Source organism: Podarcis muralis, chromosome 11 (genome assembly GCF_964188315.1).
Source record: "Podarcis muralis chromosome 11, rPodMur119.hap1.1, whole genome shotgun sequence".
Lineage (NCBI taxonomy): Eukaryota > Metazoa > Chordata > Lepidosauria > Squamata > Lacertidae > Podarcis > Podarcis muralis.
This window is the reverse complement of record NC_135665.1, coordinates 35,602,661-35,627,531: the sequence shown is the minus strand read 5'-3', so window position 1 is coordinate 35,627,531 and position 24,871 is coordinate 35,602,661. Positions and strand designations below refer to the sequence as shown.

The 24,871-nt window shown below is 39.7% G+C and overlaps 1 protein-coding gene across 9 annotated transcripts in view; it reads right to left on the bottom strand.

Annotated features, from left to right (window-relative positions):
• The window catches only part of SSBP2 (single stranded DNA binding protein 2), a 121,655-nt gene that overhangs the window by 80,676 nt on the left and 16,108 nt on the right, over positions 1–24,871 (bottom strand). For 8 of the 9 annotated variants that reach the window (XM_077936256.1, XM_077936254.1, XM_077936251.1 and 5 more), the window contains exons 2-4: positions 4,087–4,159; positions 2,005–2,066; positions 567–651 (exon numbers count right to left, since the gene is read on the bottom strand). Coding sequence is in view for 8 of the 9 variants with exons in the window: in XM_077936254.1 (XP_077792380.1) it covers positions 567–651; positions 2,005–2,066; positions 4,087–4,159 (220 nt within the window). In the remaining variant the exon portion in view is untranslated. Of the gene's footprint in view, positions 1–566; positions 652–2,004; positions 2,067–4,086; positions 4,160–6,004; positions 6,195–24,871 lie in introns of those variants that run through there. The other variant, XM_077936252.1, reaches the window with a different exon arrangement.

The following is a 24,871-nucleotide window of genomic DNA, read 5'->3' as shown; positions in this document are numbered from 1 at the left end:
TGCCGAAGTCCTGTTTCCTAGCTTCCATCCATTTAAAAACATCCATTTAAAAACTATGCTCAAGTTGCTAGCTAGTAGCACCCAAAGCATTTCTTAAAGCTTGCATAAGTAGACCACTAACAGATTTGCATATGCTTCTATCTATTGCTTTTGGCTTTTCCCCATGAACTATTTTTTCCTCGTTAGTTACCTTCAGACAATAGTGATGTTGGTTAATAATTATAGCCTTAGATAATTTTGCTCTTGCCTCTAGATCTGCTCTTGCTTACGCTTCCCACTCTTCTCTACCGATGCCAAACATATTCAGTTTAGGAAGGTATGACCACTTTGACTTTAACCATAGGGCTCATATCTGGAAGGTTTTTGTAAGGATGAATCCTTGCTAACCTACATAAAATAAACTCTTTCACAGCAACGGTAAGTTTCCCTTCCTCTATGTATCACAGGAACTGAAGAACTTGGCAAAAGAAACCTCTCCTAAATCCTGGGAAAGTGCCACATACATTGCAGATTCTACCTGTGAACAAACCAACAGGCAAAACAGAGTAAATAAGCATAAAACTTACATAGTCATGAAAGGCTTTAGCTTCACTTGAGTGTTCACATGTTTCACGTCTTTCTGGAGCTGCGCAATAGAGATCCCAAAACACACTAAAAAGGGGGGGGGGGGGACAAAAAAGCATTGTCACACTTTAGATGTATTTCAGGTGTATGATCCCGAACATATGCACAAATTATTATGGTAATTACACTACTGATTACCATCTCTCTTCATGCTTTCCGACTATGTTTTGTGCAGCATCAGCATTTTAGCATTACAAACTGCTGAAGTTCTGCAAAATTAAGAGCACTAAAGACTAAACTATTACACAGACTAAACAACATATATATATTTTATTTATTATTTTGGTGTGCTGTATGAAGAATATCCAAATTATATATTTTGTGATTTAAGCATGAAGAAAAGATTTCAGAACTCTCGTGGATAACAAGAAAATCTAACAACAAGTGAAGTTGTTTTTGCTGCTTTTTTAAGGAGCACCTTAAAAAGCAAACAATCAATCCAGAGCTTAAAACAATATCAGAAAAAGCTTTAAATACATTTAAAAGCTCATGAACAATTTTCCAGCCTGAGCCTCCAGGGTGCAGCATGTATTCTCTTGCAAAACTTTCATATAAGGGACAGAAAGGGAGAAGAGTGAGCTGGAAGAGCAGGACGGATAAAAATCTATTACTTTACCTACCCCAGTGTTTATTTACATTGTAAATATTACAGATTGTAAACATTTAAAATTATGTTTTTATTTAAAAAATAAAATAAGAGGAGGACTATGTAAACCAAGCTAACATCCAGTGTACAAATGCATGCAATTTTAAAAAATTCTACAGAGTTAAAGGAAACACAATCTGATCGCTTCCATCAGAAACGGAACCAAGGCCTCTGGGGGCAGGTCCATGCAGGGCTCATCAGGCCTGGGGCGGGAGTCTTGCTAAAATAAAGTTATAAATTAAAAGAGAAAAGCAGCCAGTCCCAGGTGGGGCCCGGAGCCAGCCTAGCCCTCCAAGGCTCGGGGCAAGTGTATCCGGCACCCTAGGCCTCTGCATGGACCTGTCTTGGAAGTTGCTCCCCCTGCTTTCCAGGGAGAACATCATGGCAAGGGGGAGACCTACCCGAGCCCAGCCAGCAGACAGAGAACTAGCAGCTGCAGGGGCCTTCCTCCACCTCCCAGTCAGAAAAAAACACTCTGCAAGTTACCCTTGGACTTCAGAAGTGTACAAACAACTAGCAACCAAGTAAAGGTGTGTGTTTTTTCTAGCTTGGGGGTATGGGTGGGGAAACCCAGAGAAAGAGACACATATTGGAAAACCTGAACATTACTCTTTCCGAAAAAGAAATTAACAGTAGATTATAGTCATTTTTAATAAAAGTAAGATTTTGTACATTAACACTTTAATAAACAGAAAACAAAGAAAGTAGTCTTTTTAAAAGCTTGAAATACTTACCACCACCAAGAGTGTAAGAATCCTGGGGGCTCGCCCAATGTGATATTTTTTTCCCATCTTATCTAAAACCAGCATAAATAGTAATTAGATTTTTTTTTTCATTTAGACAAAATATAAACAACAGAATACAGCAAAATTCCCCCAATTAATCAAAAATTCCGAGACAAATAGGCTGGTCTTCACTTGGTTCCAAAAAGCTTATAATGTTGGCACCAGTTGTGCCTCCTTAGGGAGGGCATCACTGCAGAAAAGGCCCTCTTCTTTGTGAAAGCCCAATGCACCTCTACTAAAGAGGCTCTTTGGATCAGAGCCTCTCCAGGCAATCTTAAGGCACTATTATGCATTGTACAAAATATGATTTCCTTTTGTTTGTTTTGTACCTACTAGTGATCAATGACATTACAAGAACAAGAGATTCTCAATAACCTATCTACCCACCTTCTCCATGCTAGTCATTATCAGTCACCTGAAGCTTGAATTAAAGACCAAATCTCACCCGAACCACGAAATGAATGAGGAAAGCCAAAGCTGGAAATAACAACATCCTGCTGATCACACTGATTAGCCACCTTTCTTCTTACTGTAGTACATATTAGTTAAAAAGGCCTATTTCCCTTCTGACTAGAAGCAGATACATTTTTCTTCTAGCAAAAAGATCCACATGCTGAAGTTCACGGTCCCTAGCTTAAACTCAATGCCAATTTGTCTCTTTCATGGTACTGGTGTTTTGGGATAATTTATTGAAACAATTGCTGTTCTATAATATCTTTTTCTGTCTGCTATGCTGGATAGCCACATTATTGAAAAGAAAATAATGAAAGATATGGCCTAAATATGCACCTTACAAAAAAAATCATTCTCCATTATCCTTAAAATAACATCTATATTCAATGTTTTAATAAAATTCAAGTTTAATTAATCGATAGAAAGATGAATCAGCTGACAGCCGTAACTACTATGGATACTTTTCTAAAGGTTTACTGAAAGGTGCCAAAACAGACACCTACAAAAGGTCTATTGTTGCCAATGGCCAATGATATCAAGTATCAGGTAAAGGAAATTTGAACTCCAATACATGAGCCAAAGTGCTGCTATCCTTCAAAATGTACACTTCTCTTAATTTTGTGATGCAGCTTTCCAATCCAAGACTTGTACATTATTTTCAATAATATACCTAAGGAAATGCACTATATTAGAGAAAATTCCATTCATAAATGTGTATGTTAAGAGAAGCATACACAAAATGTTTTAACATTTTCATGTGGATTTTTTATAAATTGCCAACTGATACTGAAATGGAACAAACTGAAGGCTGAAAAAATGAGAAACTGAAACAGACACATTTGTTTACCCCCAGAGGGGACTCCAGAGGGGGGAAAATATTCATAGAAATAAATGGACCACTCCAATATAGAACTGCATAATTAGTTAACTGATATGCACATATATTCATGTTGAAAACCTGTGTTATTCTGTTGTGTTGCTTGTGTTATTCATGAATTTTATGAACAGAAGCAGATAGCCATTTCCTTCAAAGGCTGATTTTTTAATAAATGTATACATTGCTTCCCTCTTCAAAAAGTCTTGAAGCAATTTACAATACTGTGAAGTTTATGCTACTGAGGGCATAGCAAGAAAAGCACAGGAAAATCTTATCTAGTTATTAATGTGGCTATACAATACTTGAATCCTTTTTTAAAAAAATCTTTTTTTGCTTCAAACCAACTCATTTAAATAAGCGATGACCTGTGGCAAGTAAAGCTTGCCTCCAGGAAATGGTCCTAGTATCAAGTAAGAGGGAACAGAAGCAAGCAACAACCACCACACACAGCTGCTTTTTTCCAGCTGAAGAAAAATGACTGTGGCTGCTGCATGTTCACTCTCACCTTCATGGTAGTTGTCCTTAAACAGTGAAGGAGTACACACCAGACATGAGTTAGAGTGGAGTGAACTCATATAAGTGGACAAAACAACAGCTCATAATACTGTACACTGAATTCACAAGACTAGCCTGAATCCTATCCATCAAGTGAAACTGGCTATCTAGAATTCTGGAAGACATAAACATGATAGGAAACATACCTCTGATAAAAACGTCTGCGCTGATTTTTGTGCTCCTACATGGAGCAGATATTCATATACATACAGTGCTAACCTGAAAGGGAAAAAACAACAATTCACTATAGAAACAAAACTCTAAACTGCAAGATCATGCACAACTTTCTAGACTGAATAATGCATTAAATCAGAAAAAGAAATGAACTAAAAAGTAGTTTGCTTAATCTACATTTCCAGCTTTTCCCAACTATATATGTGAGCACCATCATAGCAAAGTTAAAAATGTTACTATACAAAAAACTGAGTCTGTCAATATTTTATTATCTTGGACATATGCCCAGTCAGCTCATAACAGTTCAGCTACTATTAATCTATATTTATCCACACACGCTATGCTTACAGTAAACAATACAATGCATCTATAATTATACCAGTACTGAACATTGCTAAACAAAATGCCTAAACATTAAATCTTCTGAATTTTTAACACTTTTCACTCCGTGTTTCAGCTTGCAACATGAACAACCCAGAGTTATTCAGAACTAACCAACCTGAGCTCTTGTTCAGTAATGAAGCACCAGAAAAAAAATGGGAGTAGGGGGCAAAATATAGTGTGAGCAGAGTTCTCTCACATAGTAGAATCAGCCTCAAAAAGAAAACTCCCTATGTTGCACCTCCTTGGTTTCCTACTTAAAAGCTTTACTAAAGTACACAGTAGTGGGTCAGCTGATTTGACTCAGTGGCCGAGTTCATATAAAAAAAAGTGTTAGAAATACAAGCTGGTATGAGCCTCAGACTCACTTGCAACACGAGAATAAAAGGTTTCACTCCTGGTTTTTGCTCTAAGCTGATAGGTCCATTTGATTACAAGCCTCCCAGCAACCTGCCGTGGCCAAAGGAGGATGGAATGTCATCTCCCAACCTATTGTGCAGGACCAGAAGTTTGCCCTGGGCTCGGACTGCAGTCATGCCAGGTGACAATCGGCACTCACTATCATCCAGAATTTAAAAAATTGTCCAGTAGCACCTTAAATACCAACTAAGTTTGTTCTTCAGAAGCCAGAACAGCAAGAGGGATCGCTGTGCAGTGAAAGCAGCAATCCCTCTTGCTGTTCTGGCTTCTGGGATCCCTGCGCAGCCTGCATTCGCTCCATAAGACGCACACACATTTCCCCTTACTTTTTAGGAGGGAAAAAGTGAGTCTTATAGAGCAAAAAATACGGTATATTTCGACTGTGTCAGACCAACATGGCTACCTAACTGAATCTAGATCCAAAAATAAACGGCCCCTATGTTCAAGCCAGAATTTCCCAAAATCAGACAAAACAGAAAACTGCAGTTTAGAACCAACAAAAATTAAATCTTTCCTCATGCATGAGTCCAAGTCTCCTGTTTGTTATAAGAAACCATGGTCTATCACTATATCTGAACCAGGTTGTCGGGTATAAAGGCAATTTAGTATGCTGTTCATTAATCCTAAGCGTGTTCATTCTGAAGTAGGCTCCACTGATTTTGTTTTTTGTTTTTCCCAAAAGTGATAAAAGTTTACAACCCCACAGTGCACTATAATAATTTTTACAATTTTGCAGTCAACAAACAGGAAAAATAAATAGCAGGAAGTAAGGTATATAATATGATAGCAGAATAAATAACCATAACCATAGCCATTCGTATCAGTAAACAGAGTTATATAAAATAGAATGAATAAAAGAAATTGTGGCTAATCAATAAAGAATATTGTTGATCCTGTATCCTAGCATTCCATTAAGAAATGAACATGCTCCATTTCTGTATAAATTGATCATTTTATTGTTTTCCCTCTCTAGCTTTTATCACAATTGTGAGTTTGCCCATATTAGCCATATTCTTATACACCACTCACTGATAAGAGAGTGTATTAATCTTCTTCCATCTGTAATTAACAGCTATACGGGTTACTTACCATCTGTACATCATCTGGTAGAGATTTCAGAAGAATGCATGTCCAAGTCTTTACACTAAGTATGTAGTATTCTAGTTTAAGTTATAATACAGTAATATAATACTTGCAACTTGTGTGTGGGATGTGTTCCAGGGATTGCGCGTAAAACCTAAACCACATATAGTCAAAACAACCCCAGAACCATCCCCACCCCATGAGCATCCCTACCTTTCTTAAGTCAGCCCCCTGAGCAAGCCTTGCCCCCCATGCAAATCAGAGCTTTCTGCCTTGCTTACTGGGCTCTGGGAGGCTTTAACAAGTTCCCACGGGGCCATTCAAGATCTCATGAGAGTGTACCAGAGCCTAGAAAGCAAGGCGGAGAGCTTAAAAGCTCTTTCTGCACTGGGAGAACTTGACATGGAAAGAACTTTAAAGCTCTCCGCTTTGTGAGCACTTAATTTGTGCAATTTCAGCCACCAAGCACGTAAAGCTGAGATCGTGCAAGTTAAATGTGCATAAGTTGGGGGTCGACTGTATGTCGACCAGATTATTACAAGCTGCATACTCTACAATCTACAATCTACAATCTACAAAAGGAAACAATCTACAAAACAATCTACAAAAGAACAATCTACAAAAGGAAATTAGGCCTGATGAAAAAGTTGACATCTTTCCTTGGCAGAATGTCATTTATCCCTATTCACAACTTCTTGGCAGATATCAAGGAATCTGTTTTTCCTTTAACATGGCGGTGCACGTCTTAACTTGTCATGGAATGAAGTAACTGAATTGTAGTCAGAGGGTAAACTGCAGACAGGTAACATACATTATAGGGCTAAACTGGAATTTAAAAGACCACACAAGGGTGGCACATGACAAGCATTGCTGCTTCCTAGGCTGATAAAAGAAAATACCAACACAGTTTTAGCATTTTTTGAATTTAAAGTGTCACGGGGAAAGCAAGACAAAAGTTCTTCCCTGGTGAAATGATGAGCAGTTAAAGTAGCCAAATAAAAGACACACATAATTGTTACCCTATTAAGAATGATCTGGGAGGGAAAAGACTAAAAGTAAAAAGTATTTCTGCTGATTTTTACAGCAATCAGAAGAAACAGGGTGAAAAGGTGTTGCAGGACAGGGGAGAGATTTCTGGGCAAGGAAAGGTTAAAAAGTGCCTCCTTCCCTGGCAAAAAGTTCCAAAACGTTAAGCTACAAAATGTTTTAAACTTCTGGTTTTATCCATTTTTAAAGGGCAGGCTCAATCGAATGAACCCCATCAGCGGAAGCCCTCTGCAAGGAGCAAAATGGCCTTTTATCCTCCTAAGCCCCCCAAATTGGTTCTGGGGGGTATCAGGAGAACCCACAGAACAGCACAAGAGGAGGGAGATCAATCCACCTGTCGAGCTGATGGCTTGTGCAGATGGAAAATTTGTAATAGCACTGGTATATGAAGTTATTGAATATATACAAAAGTAACTCCGTGTCCACAAATAGGTTCTTGTTTGTTTTTAAATGCAGATCTACACATAGACTTGCAGACCAACAAATATGAATTAATTACATCCGCTTATGCTAGCAAATGTTTTAACAAGTTCACCAACTGATAGCAAAGCATTTCAAGGCAGCTATCAAGGCATTTCCATTTTAAGCATTTGCTGAAGGAGTTCTTTGAACAAACTATCATTTTCTTAAGTCAAGTGTGAAAAGCATGGTCTTTCAGCTATCTACTTTTTATTATTTCCAGTAGTGGAGGGTGGGTGGTGTATTTGGGTAAAAGGGGCACTGCCCCTTTAACCTCAGTCTGATCTCAAATTGCCCCACCACCACCACCACCAACAACAACCTGTCTAATTCAAGGCGTAGAGCCAACAAATCTAAAATTAGTTGACTCTGACCTCACCTGTCATTGACTCTGGCTCCACCTATCCTATTATTTATTAGTTTATTTCATCACAACAGTGGCCCATAGTGGCTTACCAATCCCAATGGGCAAGAGCCACCCCTGCTTTCCAATCAATTTATGAAACTACAGACTACCTAGCAGTATGAGAGCAGATGGTTGATGCAATTATTCAAACAAAAAAACCTAGTTTTTCCAGCTATACAGCTACTAGAATCTTGCTAAGTTTGTGCATTTCTTCTTGCCTCCTTCAGCTTTAAATTTTGTTCCCACAAAACAAAGACACAGTTTCATGCAGTTTTTAAAGAGGGATAAAACTTTGGTGATTCAGGTCTATCTATTATTAAATACCTAAAAATACTACAATACAAATATATTTTCAAGGACTGATTTACTGAATAAGAGATGCTCATCAGGCAACATTAAGTAAGAGCCATTAACTGAAAGCCAGGAAGAGCAACATACATACCTAAGGCTGTGAATACAAATAAGGACATGGGATGCTGATGAATCCAGCCTGAAAACTGACTCTGATAAAGGATATTGCTAGTGCACTCAAGCCAACACTGGGAAGGACACCAAAGAGCTTCAAACACTAACAAAGAATAAACCACTTTAGTTAATAGTGTCATAAATTAAAATTAAATAGGATACAGCATCATCAAATAAGGGGATAAGAAATACTGAGGATGCTCTGTATTTCTAAAAAAGACTCCAAGAGGATCTGAAAACTGTTTATGATGGAGGCAGAGTTGACCTGGCCAGCTCACTTTCCAATCTAGCCTTAGGTGCCTTCCTGGGAGCAGGGAGCACTTCAATGACAGGATGTGGTGCCACTGTCAAGTCAGGTGGCTCTAATATGGTGGTTGGGGCATCCAAGGCAGGGTAATGCATTAGGACACATCTAGATCAGCAGCTCTCAAGACTGCTGGGCTCCTCCCCAGGATCCAATTCTGCTCCCTTGTCCCATTTCTCCTTCCCCTCTGACTAGATATCACCACCGAGCTTATAACACACATAGATATACCACATCTCTTGGTTCAGTACCAATTCAACTGAACTATATTGGCATGTGCTTTAGAGGAAGTCACTTTCACAACTATAAACTCTTAACTTGCCCAATTAACAGGCTGATAAATCAGGCATGTCAGTTGCCTATTCCCTCCTCCATGCTTTGCAGGTGTGCAAGTGAGAAGCGAGTAACCCATTCCCCTTTGGCTCATATGCTTCATCTTCCTTCCTCTTCTATTGTTCCCCTCACCCTGCCAGGGGATTTGAGACTGGGGGAATGTACTCTTTGAGCCTCCCCCCTTTTACAATCAAGCAATATACAAATTGTATGGGGGGGGGGGACAGAATAAATAATAGTCTGGCATGCTTACATGACATGATTGGGAGGAGCCAGCAAGAATAGACACAACATAAAAGAATAAAGAGCCTACTACTTCCTTGGGCAGGTCTCTAGAGGCGAGCAGGAGAATGACCTACATTTATCCAGAGCCAACAATCACCACTGGCTACAACACAAAAGGCTTTACCCCCTTTTCTGAGTTATCAAGCAAACACAATGTGCAGCTTGATCAAACGTCAGTGGGATTGCAGATTGGGTGGAATATAGCTAATTTCACACAGAGTAGACCCATTGAAATTAATGAGCATAATCAATCATGCTGAAATTCTTATTGTGGGAGCCCTGGTTGATTATCTGAAATAGTGAGGAAACAATATTTTTCTATTATTTATTTATGTTTTTATTAAAGTGAGATGTGCCTAAAATTGACTATGAAAGGAAGGAATTATTTTCAGGGTGAAACCAGCTACATCTTGGATTAATTTCTTTTGATGTACCAATCATTTTAACCTTTCTTACTATCTTCCCTGCGAACATACACCCTTCACCATCAAGTTTTTAAAAACTGCATTTGTTTAGTACATTTATATCCAAGGTGGTGTGAATGGAGCTCCTAAATGGGTTTGATCCATGAATTTCAGTGGGTTTACTCTGAGTGAGAGTTAGTTGAAACCACCCAGCATATCTATTTACTTAAAAACAGCAGAGTATACAGTCTTTTCTGGGCAACTGCTACAAAGTGGCTTCCCACTTTGGGGCACATTTTGCTTTTTAACGAACATGTCTTTCTCATTAAGGAATAATCTTCTGTCTCAATAACTGTGACATATGTTCACTAGGGGTTCAGGAACTGGCAGTCTTCCAACTCCCAACTACTCCCCTGAAAATGATCAGAGAAAATGAAATAAGGAATGATAGTAATATCCACAATCTCCTTTACATATTCTACTAACCCCAACCTGCACTTCCTCAATCCCATCATGGTTTAAAGCAGGAATGTCCCCGAGGGACACAGGCAGTGGTGGACAGTGGTGGACAGTGGGTCAATAGCTACAGTCAGGCACACATGATCTCTGCACCATCTTACTACACATTTTAACATTTCCTCCCACATGCAGCCAAGTTTGTTGTCTACAGGAATGGAAGCATTGGTGGGAAAGATTAAACTACCCCCCTCCAACACTCCCGATGACCCAAAGATTGCTATCCTCTTATCTGCTCTGCATGCACTTTTAATTTTTACTTAACTCTAGTGACACAGTTGTAGAGGGATTGTGTTAGATTGATCTCTAATGGTCATATATTATGTGTTGACTATGGCAAGGAACATTTAAGCAATAGCTGTACACTAGTTTAAAAGCGTTTTCTAGAGATTATGCCCTATTCTGTGAAGCTCCATCCCCTGACCTCATCCTGCCTTTTTATGACCAATTCTGGCAGATATATGAACTATCATATATGGCTGGTCTGCCTTCTCCAAACTATGTCTAGTGAAAAACGTGGAAGCTCACCAAATGTCATTTGGCACCAAACAACCATACCAACACACATAATAACAAAAACAGGGTCCCATTTGAACCTTGATCTGTGCATATAAATGTGGGAAGAATCCAAAGAGTGAACGTTTTAATTATGAGACACTGAAGTCAAAAACAGTCAGAAATTGAAGGGCATATTCTGTATGATAGCAAGTAGCCCTTGACACTTCAGAAGTCCATTGGGCTTTAGAGGAAGGCATCGTCAAGAGAAAAAACTAAACTGCAATTGGTCTCTGGCAACATCACAGTTTAAGCTTCTAGAACCTGGCATTAAGTTCCCTGTTCCATAAACAGACATCAACATTACACAACCATGAACATAGCTGACTGAATTCACACCTGAGCTCAGTTACAGAAACGCATGAGAAAGCACTGATGTACAAACAGTGGCACAGGAAAAACCAATAAATTAGGCAGCTAGAGATATGCCAGCACCTAGAAATAAAAATAAAATCCAAGAACTCTTAAGAGAATCTGCGCTGGCAAGTAACAATGGGGGAGGGAAGAAAACATAAAAGTAAAGAATTAGCCACATGCTTTGCCATAGGTGGCAATGTTGACACAATCAGGTTTGAGGAGTTCCATAATTTCTGGTGAGAAATTTTGGCTTAGCAAACTAATCCTTAAAGTAAAGGTAAAGGTACCCGTGCCCGTACGGGCCAGTCTTGCCAGACTCTAGGGTTGTGCGCTCATCTCACTCTATAGGCCGGGAGCCAGCGCTGTCTGCAGACACTTCCGGGTCACGTGGCCAGTGTGACAAGCTGCATCTGGCGAGCCAGCGCACCACACGGAACGCCGTTTACCTTCCCGCTGGTAAGCGGTCCCTATTTATCTACTTGCACCCAGGGGTGCTTTCGAACTGCTTAGGGTCCCACATAACAGAAAGAGGAGCAAGCTAAATAGTTTAGAGAAAAGCAGAGATTTTGTTCTCCTATTTGAACATTTCCATTCTAGTAAAGAAAGGAAGAATTGATGGCTTCCTTGTACAGAAAAAAGCTTCCTATCCAGAGTTTTAAGTGATAATTTAATATTTTACTGCTGTATTTTTATTATTGTACTAGGGTAGTGTTTCTCAAACTTGGGTCTCCAGCTGTTGTTGGACTACAACTCTTAACTTGCCCAATTAATAGGTTGATAAATCAGGCATGTTAGTTGCCTATTCCCTCCTCCATGCTTTGCAGGTGCGCAAGTGAGAAATGGAACCAGTGGTCAGGGATGATGGGAGTTGTAGTCCAACAAACATATGAAGACCCAAGTTGGAGAAACACTGTACTAGGGCCTGAGCCTCTGCTTGCTTCGCTTGCCAAGTGCACCTAGGCAACAACCCCATTCACCTAAGTCACCCTTCCCCTTACTCCCCATGGCCACTCCCTCCTCACCAAAGCCACTCCTTTCTTCTCCCCTGAGACCTTATCAAGCCTCTACAGTAAGCCTGGGCAGGCTGCCTGCACATCCCTCTCACGCACCAGCCTCTCTCCCCCTCCTCCTTGGCCTCTGACATTGCCAGCACCTCAACCCACTTTGTGGTCATGCTGTAGTTCACAACACCACCTTTCAGTGGCATACACTGACTTGAGCCAAAGTTGATATTGCTGAGTGGCTCAGAAACTGACTGTACAAATACGTTATAATGTCAGTACAATGTCAGTTCTTTTCTTGAAGATGTTTCAAATTCAAACAGAATAGAGACAGGAAAAACATGATAACTTTTAATTTCTTATAATTTTTATTCCACCTTTTTTGCAGTACTCTAAAAAATGACAGACAAAGGTGGGGTGGGGGACAAAATTCATGCCGGGGCCACTCCTAGAAAACTCTCTGGGTTGTCATAAGAAAAGTCACCCATTGTTCTGAGAATTGTGGTAAACTTCACATGGATGTCTGGTCCTTGTACTGTCTAAACTGATTATTAGGGAACACAAAACATTTTCTCCTCTGAAGGCAGATCTCTAAAGCCACAGCTATTCACATTATGAGATGGTAGAGGCTTGAGGAATGTTTTAGCTTCCTCTTTCTATTTTAAGACAGCACAATTTCTTACACTGGGATTAATCCCTGTGTAGGAGAAATCATGCATTGCACAGAGTATGAAGCAGACAATACCCTCATACAAAACTGATTTATTATTTCTAACATACTCATGCTAATATAATACTATGTGACCACCACATATTAGGTCAGCCTATTTAAAAGGTAAAGGTAAAGGTACCCCTGCCTGTACGGGCCAGTCTTGACAGACTCTAGGGTTGTGCGCCCATCTCACTCAAGAGGCCGGGGGCCAGCGCTGTCCGGAGACACTTCCAGGTCACGTGGCCAGCGTGACAAAGCTGCATCTGGCGAGCCAGAGCCGCACACGGAAACGGCATTTACCTTCCCGCTGGTAAGCGGTCCCTATTTATCTACTTGCACCCGGGGGTGCTTTCGAACTGCTAGGTTGGCAGGCGCTGGGACCGAGCAATGGGAGCGCACCCTGCCGTGGGGATTTGAACCGCCGACCTTTCAATCGGCAAGCCCTAGGCGCTGAGGCTTTTACCCACAGCGCCTATAGCGCCTATTTAGGATAGCCTAAACAAAGCAGATCACAGCACTTTCAGTGAAATGATCAGGGTCTGACCTTGAGGAGTCTTGGTGCAAAATAGTTCCACAGTTGTGGGACAGCCACCAAGTCTATGGGTTCTTATGATTAGGACTTGGGTCCAAATAATGGTTTGTGCAGTTCTAAGAACATCAAATCGAAAGAAGGCAGCAACTCCTAGTCTATTGATCCTGGAAAAAGGCTTTTGTGCAATAGCATGTTTTGTTCTCTACAACCCACTGCTTTCAGAAGGTGCTTCCATCACATTCTGCATTAAGTAAAGTTTTTGAAAAGAAGTAAAAAACACTACATAAATGCAGTAGTCTAGATTCAAGCCAAATAGCAAACCACTACTAGATATGCATCTGTCAGAAAAAAATGCAACCTTCTCACATGCTGAAAATGATGGGAGTATTCCTGCCCCTATTGCATTCTAGATTTAGAGGTACAATAGTAGTAACAGATCCAGGAGCACTCAAAGAATGTAAGACTAAGTGATCTGGGAAGCTAGGTGAAATGTTCAGTAGATATCAACCTCTAATTCACAATGCTTGCCAGGTATGATTGCCTCAGTCTTAACTGGATGTGGTTTCAACTATTTGTATCTACTTCCAACACCAGGAAGGGAGTAGGGAGAAAATACACTTACAATGCATGCACCAAAGTCAACAACTACTTCACACACCAATAAGCTTGCTTGAAAAGTAAAAACAAATTTAGAAACATGGAGCACCAGATGGCTAAAATACTGCTGTATTTTAGTGACCAGAACAGCATGATGTTCCAGTGAATTAACCAAATAAAAGCAAACCAAGAATCTAGGATACAGGGGAACTTCTTTGCATGCAGATAAACAGCTGAAAACAAGTCCAGGTAACAAAAACAACAACAACCACACAAGCAAAACAAGGATATGATCTATTAGTTCTGATATTATAAAAATAGCAAAATAAACAAAACAAAGCCCATTAATTTGGTAAATGTCCAACAGTAGTTAGACGTGATCCATAAGCATTATCAGATATGAAAGTCATTCCATGATGAGAAATCTTAACACAATCACCTTAGAAATCACAATGTATCAAAAGGAAAGGTTTAAAGGAATTGATTTTGTATCTTGTATTAATATTCATAAATATGCCAAAGTTTGAATGAGAATTCAATTAGAAATTGGTTGTGAAATCCCTTTTCAAGGGGACAGGGTGTTTTCCCTAACTTTGTCTTAAAACTTAAATGCAGAGGGTCAGACGGAATCTTCTCTAATTTCCAACTCCCAGCCTAGAGCTGGGGAGGAGGTTCAGAAAACAAGCCCTTACTCAGAGCTGGAGGGCACAGAAGCGCAGTGCACTTTCTGGTCAGAGCCTACATGCCTCTGAAGGAGGAGTATTAGCCTGTCTCTGCCTGTAGTTCCAGGTCTGGATTCATTTCTCTCTCTCACACACACCCTGACAGAGTATGACTCCTTTCTTGCAATGACAAGCACAATGATTACACACTGCCACCGTGTATCTGCTACCAATACTGTACTGACAAATGCTACAAAGCACTATGACATGGCAATCAGATATTGTTGCTCTCAGAAACCAAAAATAATTTGGCAATTTAATGCGTACAAAAATATATTTTGAGAATATAGTATCCAGAAAATATTTGGGCTTCAAATTTCAACAGAAGTTTTTAATGAGAAATTTCAGTTTTGGTACTTTTCAACTATCTGTCAGCATGCCTAAGAAGCTATACAACCACTCCTTACAAGTTCTGATAGTATGCTCCCAGCTCTAACCATAGCACCTACTTGGCTAAAGATTAGCTCTCTTAAAAACCATATCCTTTTATTATGATGCCCTATGCACCAAACACTTTAAGCTATTTTTTAAGCGATCATTTGATAATTGAGCATGAGGTAAAGGACTTTAAGCAGAAAAATGAACTCAACAGCAACAAATAACTGAATAACTGTATATTAGCCACTGCATTAAGGCCTGTATCATTCTATACCAGGCTTCCTCAACCTCGGCCCTCCAGATGTTTTGAGACTACAATTCCCAGCATCCCTGACCACTGGTCCTGCTAGCTAGGGATCATGGGAGTTGTAGGCCAAAAACATCTGGAGGGCCGAGGTTGAGGAAGCCTGTTTTATACAATACTGGGGACACAAAGATGTATTTATGTACATGCAGTAGAAGTACAAATACCCAAGAGAGCTTTGTTGGCCAAGCAGACAAGCTGATTAGTATTATTATTCCCCATCTATATAACATTAGTAAGGTACTATACACTTTATATTATATAAACTGATTGGTAGTGGCACACAATAACATAGAAAAAAGGTCCCCTCCCTCAAGGAGATTATAATCACTTTCAACAGTTGGGGGGGCGAGAGAATGAGTGAATGCCGTTACACGTACTTTGCAGTTGTTTATCTGCAACTAAAACAATACCTGTTTGTTTCATTGGCAGAAGAAAATGCTGAACCAAAGTGCATATAAATGTGGGAAGAATCCAAAGCATGAACGTTTTAGTTACGAGATGCTGAAGTCAAAAACAGTCAGAAATTGAAGGAATTTAAGTTACTTAAGGCCGCTGATTTTCAATGGGTCCACTCTGAGTATTACTAAGATTTTATACGGGCAATATCAAATACCTCTGGCCAAACAAGTCTAGACAGTTTTTAAAAAAAGTTTTTAAAAAGTTTTCTGCTCGAAACATTTCAATTTCTATTACTTGACTTCTAGAAGCAAAAATAGGAAAGCCACAGCACTCTAGAAATTAAATGTTGCTATAACAGAACCACAGAAACCCATATTTAAATCCCATCTCCAAGGGGAAGGATTCTGTCTGTATGCCCAGATGGGGGGCAGACAATGAGCCATAGAACTCCCCAATGGCATCCTGGAGGAATCACCCATATTTGATGTGCATCATATGTTGATCCTTAACCCAGGTTTCACCCTGATGAAGTCATCAGCCAGCAATCAGAATGGTTGGGATACATACCCAATCCCTAGGCCTACTGACATCTGTACTCAATAAAACTGTGGCCACACCAATCTAAAAAATGCCAAGTCGCTTATTGCTTCCTGTGCCCCCACCCCAGCAACCTCAGACTCACTGTGACTGGGTCCACAAATCAATCCTCTCAAATTTTAAATTGCAAGCTTAACCTATGAAAGCTTAACCTATGAAAGCATGCTTCAAAATGCATGCAAACCACCAGCTTTTATGCTCAGTTTGCCAGCTGCTTTATCACCAGACCATGTCTTTAAACTCCACTGCATGTAATATTTAGTTGTTACATTCCAGAAGGTAACGAGATACATTAGTTTTTTCAAAGCAACACCAACAATTAAGTCTTGTGGCATCTGAAAGACTGTCCAATATATATAAATCTACCTCTTGTCTTTTGACTTTACATAGTAAAAAACTATTTCCCTTACTTCTCTGTATTCAGGGTATATACCCCACCACCATCACAGTCATCATGTGCTCAAGCACTTAAAAAAATATGCCCCATTATGGCTGTGTTTGGGTGTCAAATTGAAAAATATATTATGGTCACAGGAATCAGACTTTGCAACTAACTCTGGGCTTGCATGCCCCCCTCCCTCGCCTCGTTCCTTTTTTTTTTTTTGATGCCATCATCAGAGTTGTGAAGCTTTCACTTCCATTTTTTTTTTAAATTAACCACAGCTTGTCATGTTATTCAAGTCCTACAAACTGTGGCTAATCTTAACTATGGCTTGTTCAAAACAATTCAACTTCAAACCATGGGTCTGAAATCTGCATGGATTACAGCCTGTATGACTGTGTCCTGTGGGAAGCCCTTTATCAATAGACAAGATAATAACCTAGGCAACAATGTAATGAATTTACTTTTGTGATCTTATTTAGCAATCTTTGATGGGATTAAATACCATCAGTATATTAATTTATTTTAAATCCACACAATCCATATACTTGCCCATATTTCATCTTCTATGCTTGTCCAAAGTTTATTTTCCAGTTCATAAATCTTTGTCACATTTTTGCAGTTAACTCCAACAGATGTTTCTATATATTTCTGATATATACGTCATATATTCCAATTAAATAGTCACAAGTTCTGCAACCTTTGGCTTGTAACAGTTTGTGTATTTTCAAAATGAAAATCAAGGAGATAATTGATAAGTAAATCAATTAAAAAGAAAATTGCTACTAGGTTAGTTTTTATGGTATTATTTTGGAAATTGCAATGGCCCTGGGGCATCTCTCTCGTTTCCAGTTTCCTTACGATTAGAAAGAAAACTATTAGACAAATAGCATTTTAATGTTTGTTTGTTCTGTAACAGTAAGCCACCAGAACCAAAACAGGTATTAAAAACACACACATACTTCTAACAATCCCATCAGTCACCACAACTGACTGATGTAGTCTTCAACTGAAAGGTTAACAACAAAAGTTGTATGTGCTTAAAGAAGCTTGTACCAATTCAAATATAGGCAATTTACACCTTTTTAAAGTAGAACACCAAGGATCACATTCATATATCTGATCCATCATATCACTTTAAACAGTCATGTTTTCCCTCAAAGAATACAGGGAACTGTAGCTTGCTAACAACAGTACTGTGAGTTATTGGGAGACCCCCATTCCCCCACAAAGAACTACAATTTCCAGAGTAGTTTAATAGTCAATCCCTTTTCACAAGGAACTCTGTGAACTGTAGTTCCTGTGATGCTGTATGATGCTGCTTTAAATGTATGGTGTGGTGGGAAACCCTCTCAGCAAAAAAGCACACATAATAAAGCAGCTGAGGACCTCCTAGAATGGATGATGGCTATGGCAGTTGGGGAAGATGGGAGTTTCAACTCATTCTCCTGCCCATTAACCTAATTTAAATGATCATGCAGTACCACCATGTGTCCTACCACAAGGCAAATAGCAGTTTCTGGAGAGTGGAAAGGAAAACAGGAATGTGAGTGGATGAGCTGGTAAAATAGTGATGTAGGAATCCCTCATTCCCGGCTAGTGTGTTGAAAGAAGGAGGTTTTTCTTACTAGCTTGCCAACAGGCTACTAAACAAATCTTCAGACTAGTAACTTTTGTGGGCTCATTTACAAGGCTGAGTTATATACATAAGTTTCCCAAATTACTATTGAAAACAAACAATTACAGACACTTCTAGACACTTAAAACTACTTGCTAATAACAATTTTACCTCTTGATACAATACATTTTCCAGAATTTATTTACATTGAGCTAGATATTCACTAGAAGTTCAAATGCACATCAAAGTGCAAGTAGATAAATAGGTACTGTTCTGGTGGGAAGGTAAACGGCGTTTCCGTGCGCTGCTCTGGTTCGCCAGAAGCGGCTTAGTCATGCTGGCCACATGACCCGGAAGCTGTATGCCGGCTCCCTTGGCCGGTAAAGTGAGATGAGCGCCGCAACCCCAGAGTCGTCCGCAACTGGACCTAATGGTCAGCGGTCCCTTTACCCTTTAGATATTCACTGTCATACATGGCTGTTTTTCCAGTGGCCTACTGATATGTCTTTGGTTATGTTATATAGCAAGGTTAGATTTCATTGCTGCTCCAGTTATTTCTCTCCCTAAGGCTTCCAAGAATACAAATAAAACCACAAGGGCTGATCTTGTCAGATCTCATAAGCAAAACGAAAAAAAGGTTGGCCTGGTCAGTACCTGGGTAGAAGTCTTCTGAATTTTATTTAGAACAATGGAGGTTATTCAGTGTCCACAGACTGGATTATTTCACATCCAGCAGAATGGCTTCCCTTCCACCTAACTTCTGGATTTAGTTGTTGGGGTGGGCACTCTACATATATAATGAATAAATAATTCACCCCAAACTGAACTGCTTTTCCTGGTTACATACCTTTCAAAATCAATTTCTCATGAGCTTATAAAATAATTACTTGGTGCAGTCCTCTATACCTTTTTGAACTGAACTCCCATCTTTCCTGACCAATGCTTGCAGAACAAGATGGGAGCTAGATTCCAATATTGTCTGAAGAGCCATAAGTTCCCCATCCCTAGTACAGTATATATAAAGCCTGTCACTGAAGTCTAGATAATTATTATCTATTCCACTTTGGGTCTACATGAAACTCAGAAACTGACAAAACCTCAAGCTGAATTTGCACCATACTACCACATCAGTTCCTGCACTCATATGCACTCATATGAACAAAGACAACTTGCATAATGGAATATCATGGACATGGTTTGCAACAACTGTTGTGAACAGGACAGTATGTTTCCTACAGGCTGAAAGGGGTCATACATCTCTCACTTACTACAATATAATCATGGGCTTTGGTGACATTTGCTCTACCACATCCCTCAAAGCAATTGGTTCAGCAATTGTTTTCCACAGCAACAAGAAAACATTGGCATTCAGTAATGAAAAAATGGCATATCCTGCTAAAAGGCAGACCTCCTGGGCAAGATGCTTCATTTTCTTGGAGAAAGTGACAACATTACTTTTATTGTGTAAAAATAATTGTGTAGAAAGGCCCTTACTCATAATCAATACTCCCCCAATAGTCAGCCATCATGTATACAAATAGATAAATTTGGATTTGCCATCATACAAAGTTCTCATTCACTGCCTCAACACAGATCTACAGGCTGGCTCTGGGAGCTAGGATAAGGAGCAGAAATGGAAAATTGGAACTGGCACCACATCAGACACTCAAGCCATTTTCTGTACATAATATAATGCAAGAGATCTAAGCAAAAACCTTATATCCTTATAAAAGGTCAAGAACTGCAGTAATTCAATAATTTCTCCTTAACACTACCCTTTCTGGTAGCAGACAAGAGTATGAGACAATCCAAAAACCAGTACATGGAAGTATTCCCCATTCTATCCTATTAAATGGTATATTAGACTGGATGCCATACTCCCAGATTAATATTAATTTCAATGGGTCTATCTAAGATGATAAGAAAATGCACACAAGTGAACTATATGAACACATTTTCTTCACTGTGTTCCTTGCATTGCCATTGGCTCTTGCTCACATGCTAGAACAGAAGTAACAGTGGGCAGTTTGCTAGCTCTCTTTCACTAGCAGCACTGGGAGTATGTAGTGCAGTTGAGGTACATTAGATTTGGATGCAGCAAATCTAGACTTACATTTATTCCAAATTACACTGCTCGCAAGTTGGCCTTGGACATATCAGCTTCTCTCAGACTAACTGGCATAGAGGGTTGCTGAGAGTGTCCAAAGCCCTGCTCTAAGTTCATTAGAGGAAGGGCATATATGATAGAAATCTACTGCTGCTTAGAAAGTTCAAGAACATAAGCTCATCTTGTTCCCGTAGACCTGGGAATTACACCAATCGAAGTATCTTTGCACCTCTCTCAATGCAAGGCCTATAGTGATGCTAAATGACCTCTCTCTTAAATGAGATATTTTAAGCAGTTGCTATTCATTTCAGCCACTTGCAAATAGATTTCATCAGTAGAGTTGGGAAAGTTGAGGTTTTAGCAAATCAGGTTAGAAAGCCTGTACAGTGGTACCTCGGGTTAAGTACTTAATTCGTTCCGGAGGTCCGTACTTAACCTGAAACTGTTCTTAACCTGAAGCACCACTTTAGCTAATGGGGCCTCCTGCTGCCGCCACGCTGCCGGAGCCCGATTTCTGTTCTTATCCTGAAGCAAAGTTCTTAACCTGAAGCACAGTGGTACCTCGCAAGACGAATGCCTCACAAGACAAAAAACCCGCAAGACGAAAGGGTTTTTTGTTTTTTGAGCTGCTTCGCAAGACAATTTTCCCTATGGGCTTGCTTCGCAGGACGGAAACGTCTTGCAAGTTTGTTTCCTTTTTCTTAACACCGTTAATACAGTTGCGACTTGACTTCGAGGAGCAACTCATAGCACGCGGTGTGGTAGCCTTATTTGAGGTTTTTGAAGACTTTGGTGATTTTTGAAGCTTTTCCGAAACTTTTCCGACACCGTGCTTCGCAAGACAAAAAAAATCGCAAGACGACAAAACTCGCGGAACGAATTAATTTCGTCTTGCGAGGCACCACTGCACTATTTTTTGGGTTAGCGGAGTGTGTAACCTGAAGCGTATGTAACCTGAGGTACCACTGTAATTACTTAATGCTTACATTTTGTCATAACCAACGAAATGTTAAGACTCTTACCTAAAATGTACATATGTTGCAAATATCTCAAAAGATCATTTAAGAGATTTAAAACCACTAAAGTCATGAACGGACATAAATGTGACTTGTGAACTTGAGAAAAATAATGATCTTTAATGAATGCAAAGCATGGCAAAGGCCAGTTATCAGTACAATATAAAAGAAAAGTAAGTTTGTTTTTCATTTATTGAACTTTTAGACTGTCCTTCACGCATTTCAGATCCCAGGATGGTATGCAAATGATATTTAAAAAACAAAACAATGGATGCCCCCAATGAACAGAAACACAATTAAAAAATAAAGACCACTACCAGAGAAGTCAAGCTTTTATAAAAAAATAATAATACAAGTTTGCAGCGGTCAGTAATTACACTAAAGACCATGAACAAACAGATACTTCCAAATACCAGGTGAACAAGTAAGTTTTTATCTGGTGCTGCAAGCAATTTGGAATCAATTTGCTTATTAGGCTACACTTTATGAACATAGCATTGAACTTCTTAACAACATATCACCAGCACAATTTTGTGCACGTATACTTGGAAGGAAGCTCCATAAGAACTCCATGGGAGTTGAAGCCTGCCCTGTGCACCTTTTTAGTAACCAGTATCCTTAGTAACTGTAGTGAAAATTGGTTATCCTAAAACCATATTTACTGTATTTATATCATACTCCTTCTCCGTATACACTTTTTCAAAAATACTAGCATAACTCAGATTTCTCTTTATCAGTGTCTGAAAGATTCATAATGCCTGATGCTCATTCATTTGAGCTTTGTGGACTTCATTAAATTGAAGGTTTCCATACAGTGGAATATTCTGTTCAGTTGCTTACTACCAACATGTACAAAATTTAAGATTTTGTATATGCACTTCCAACCATTCATCAGATTATTTTCCATGATTCAACTCCTGCACCAAATGCCTGAATCTCTTCTGTAACATTTGAACATAGTTTCCATCCATGGACCAGTAAAGACTATCATCTCTGCTTACTAAGCCCATTCAAACAAGCTGTGATTTAGAGCAAATATGTCACTAACAAGTTTCCCATTCCATCTGAACTAGGAAACCATGCTTACCAGCTTTGGAGCAAACAAGGAAGTTAAACCAACTTCAAATTATAATTTAATATCTTGTTTTGTTCTAAAATTAGTAACCATAGTTAACCAATTTGGATGAAATGGCAACCTATGGTTAATTAGAGACTTCTAGGTTTAATCATACATGGGTGGCGCTGTGGGTAAAAGCCTCAGCGCCTAGGGCTTGCCGATCAAAAGGTCGGCGGTTTGAATCCCCGCGGCGGGGTGCGCTCCCGCTGCTCGGTCCCAGCGCCTGCCAACCTAGCAGTTTGAAAGCACCCCCGGGTGCAAGTAGATAAATAGGGACCGCTTACTAGCAGGAAGGTAAACGGCGTTTCCGTGTGCAGCTCTGGCTTGCCAGAGCAGCGATGTCACGCTGGCCACGTGACCCGGAACTGTCTCCGGACAGCGCTGGCCCCCGGCCTCTTGAGTGAGATGGGCGCACAACCCTAGAGTCTGTCAAGACTGGCCCGTACGGGCAGGGGTACCTTTACCTTTACCTAGGTTTAATCATAGTTCATGGCAATCATGCGGAGTGCGCAGGCAAAAGACCTGTGCGTATTACTGATTTCAATGAGTATACTCTGAGTATGGCTAACAATGGATTTAATATTTAATATCTTGGATACAAGTTATTTGCTGCAGCACAAATTAGCTGTGCAATAATATTATTTGACCATGTTGCATCAGAAACAAGTTAACTGAGAAAACACATCAGCATACTCTCCAACATTCCTCAGATGATTTCTCACTCTCCAACTAACCCTCCTCGACCCCCCCATTTTTGGCACCTCCCCCAGGTCATTTCCTATCAGAAGGGCGAGTGCCGCCACCACTACACCAATGGGGCACACACACTCTCCACCATCCTGAGAAAACCCCTTAATCCCAATTTTATTTTATTATATTCTTTGGTAGATTTACAAAAAGAAAAACACACACCAATAAACAAATTTTTAAAAGGGGCAAAATTAGAAGCAGATACACAAAGCATTAAAAATATAAAAAAATAAGACTCGCACTCTGCTCCCGCTTTCTTCCTGCCCTTGGAGCCAGCGCATCACGTGAGGCTGGGCCTTCGCAGCGACAGCCTCTCCTCTTCCGCTCTTTGGAAGCTGCTACAAGCTACCCAAGGGAGGAGGCAGCAGAGGCAACAGGGATTCTCCTTTGCAGCCACAGGTGCTGCCATAGTCATTGCTTGGGACAAGCGCCAGCTCATTCTCCTCCCCAAGCTTGGTGGCAGTGCTGGCAGCGGGGGGGGGGGAGGATAGGGACATTTCAGGATCAAACCAGAAGCCAGAATGGCTTTCATAATTCCCAGAGTCTCTCTAAAAAATTGAGACATTGAGATTTCCTTGAAGCTTTCCAATCTATCCACTGAAAAAATAAGGGGGATATCAACAGGAAAGAAAACTAGTTTAGCACATTTTTAAAAACTCCCTCTCCTGAACCTTTACATCTCTGCAACTAAATCAAGCAGTTGCAGATTATGAGCCTCTTAGGGGGAATATTTTGCAAGGCTTGAAAAATAGGATATACTATTACAACCAATACAACTGACTGGAGATACACACTGGCTTTTATTCTGTCTTTTAATCAATTTAGTAACACATTTTAAGATGTCACTTCCCAATTATTTTCCAACTTACTAAAATTGCATGCCTCTTACAATTTTTATTGTGTTGTCACTTTCTTTCAAAAACTGTATAAAATTAAAACTGAAATCAAAACATCCTTTAAAAAACACAATCTTAACAAATGCATTTAAGGTTATGAGTGATGCTGAAAGTATTTCATACTTTATTTCAAATTTAAAAGTAACATTACTTCGGAAACACTTTTGCATTCCTAGCACAATTCTCCTTCTACTGTCCTACTTCTCTAATCTCTGTTATGCTGTTACTGTTACTTCATCTCTTCCAGATATTGCACTCTAGCTCTTTAAAGTTACTTCTATGGCATGTCTGTATAATGCATTTGTTTTTCATTTGTGCAGTGTGCATGTATCTTCCCCTCAAGCTTGCATTTCTGTTGCAGGGACAGCATAAGAAAGCACAATGGGTTGGAGCCAGAGAATTATAGCCACTAGCATTGTTCCGCAAATGCTTATGTGAGTGCTAGCAGATGAGCTTCTTCATTGCCACAAAATATAGATACTATGGTTTCCCTTCAGATGATATAGATCTTTCACCTTTTAATATACAGATTCTATCCCTGTTTCCACACAGGTAGGAAAACATCTTTTGATTAGTTTCATTGTTTTCTACAAAGCTATAGCACAAGGTCA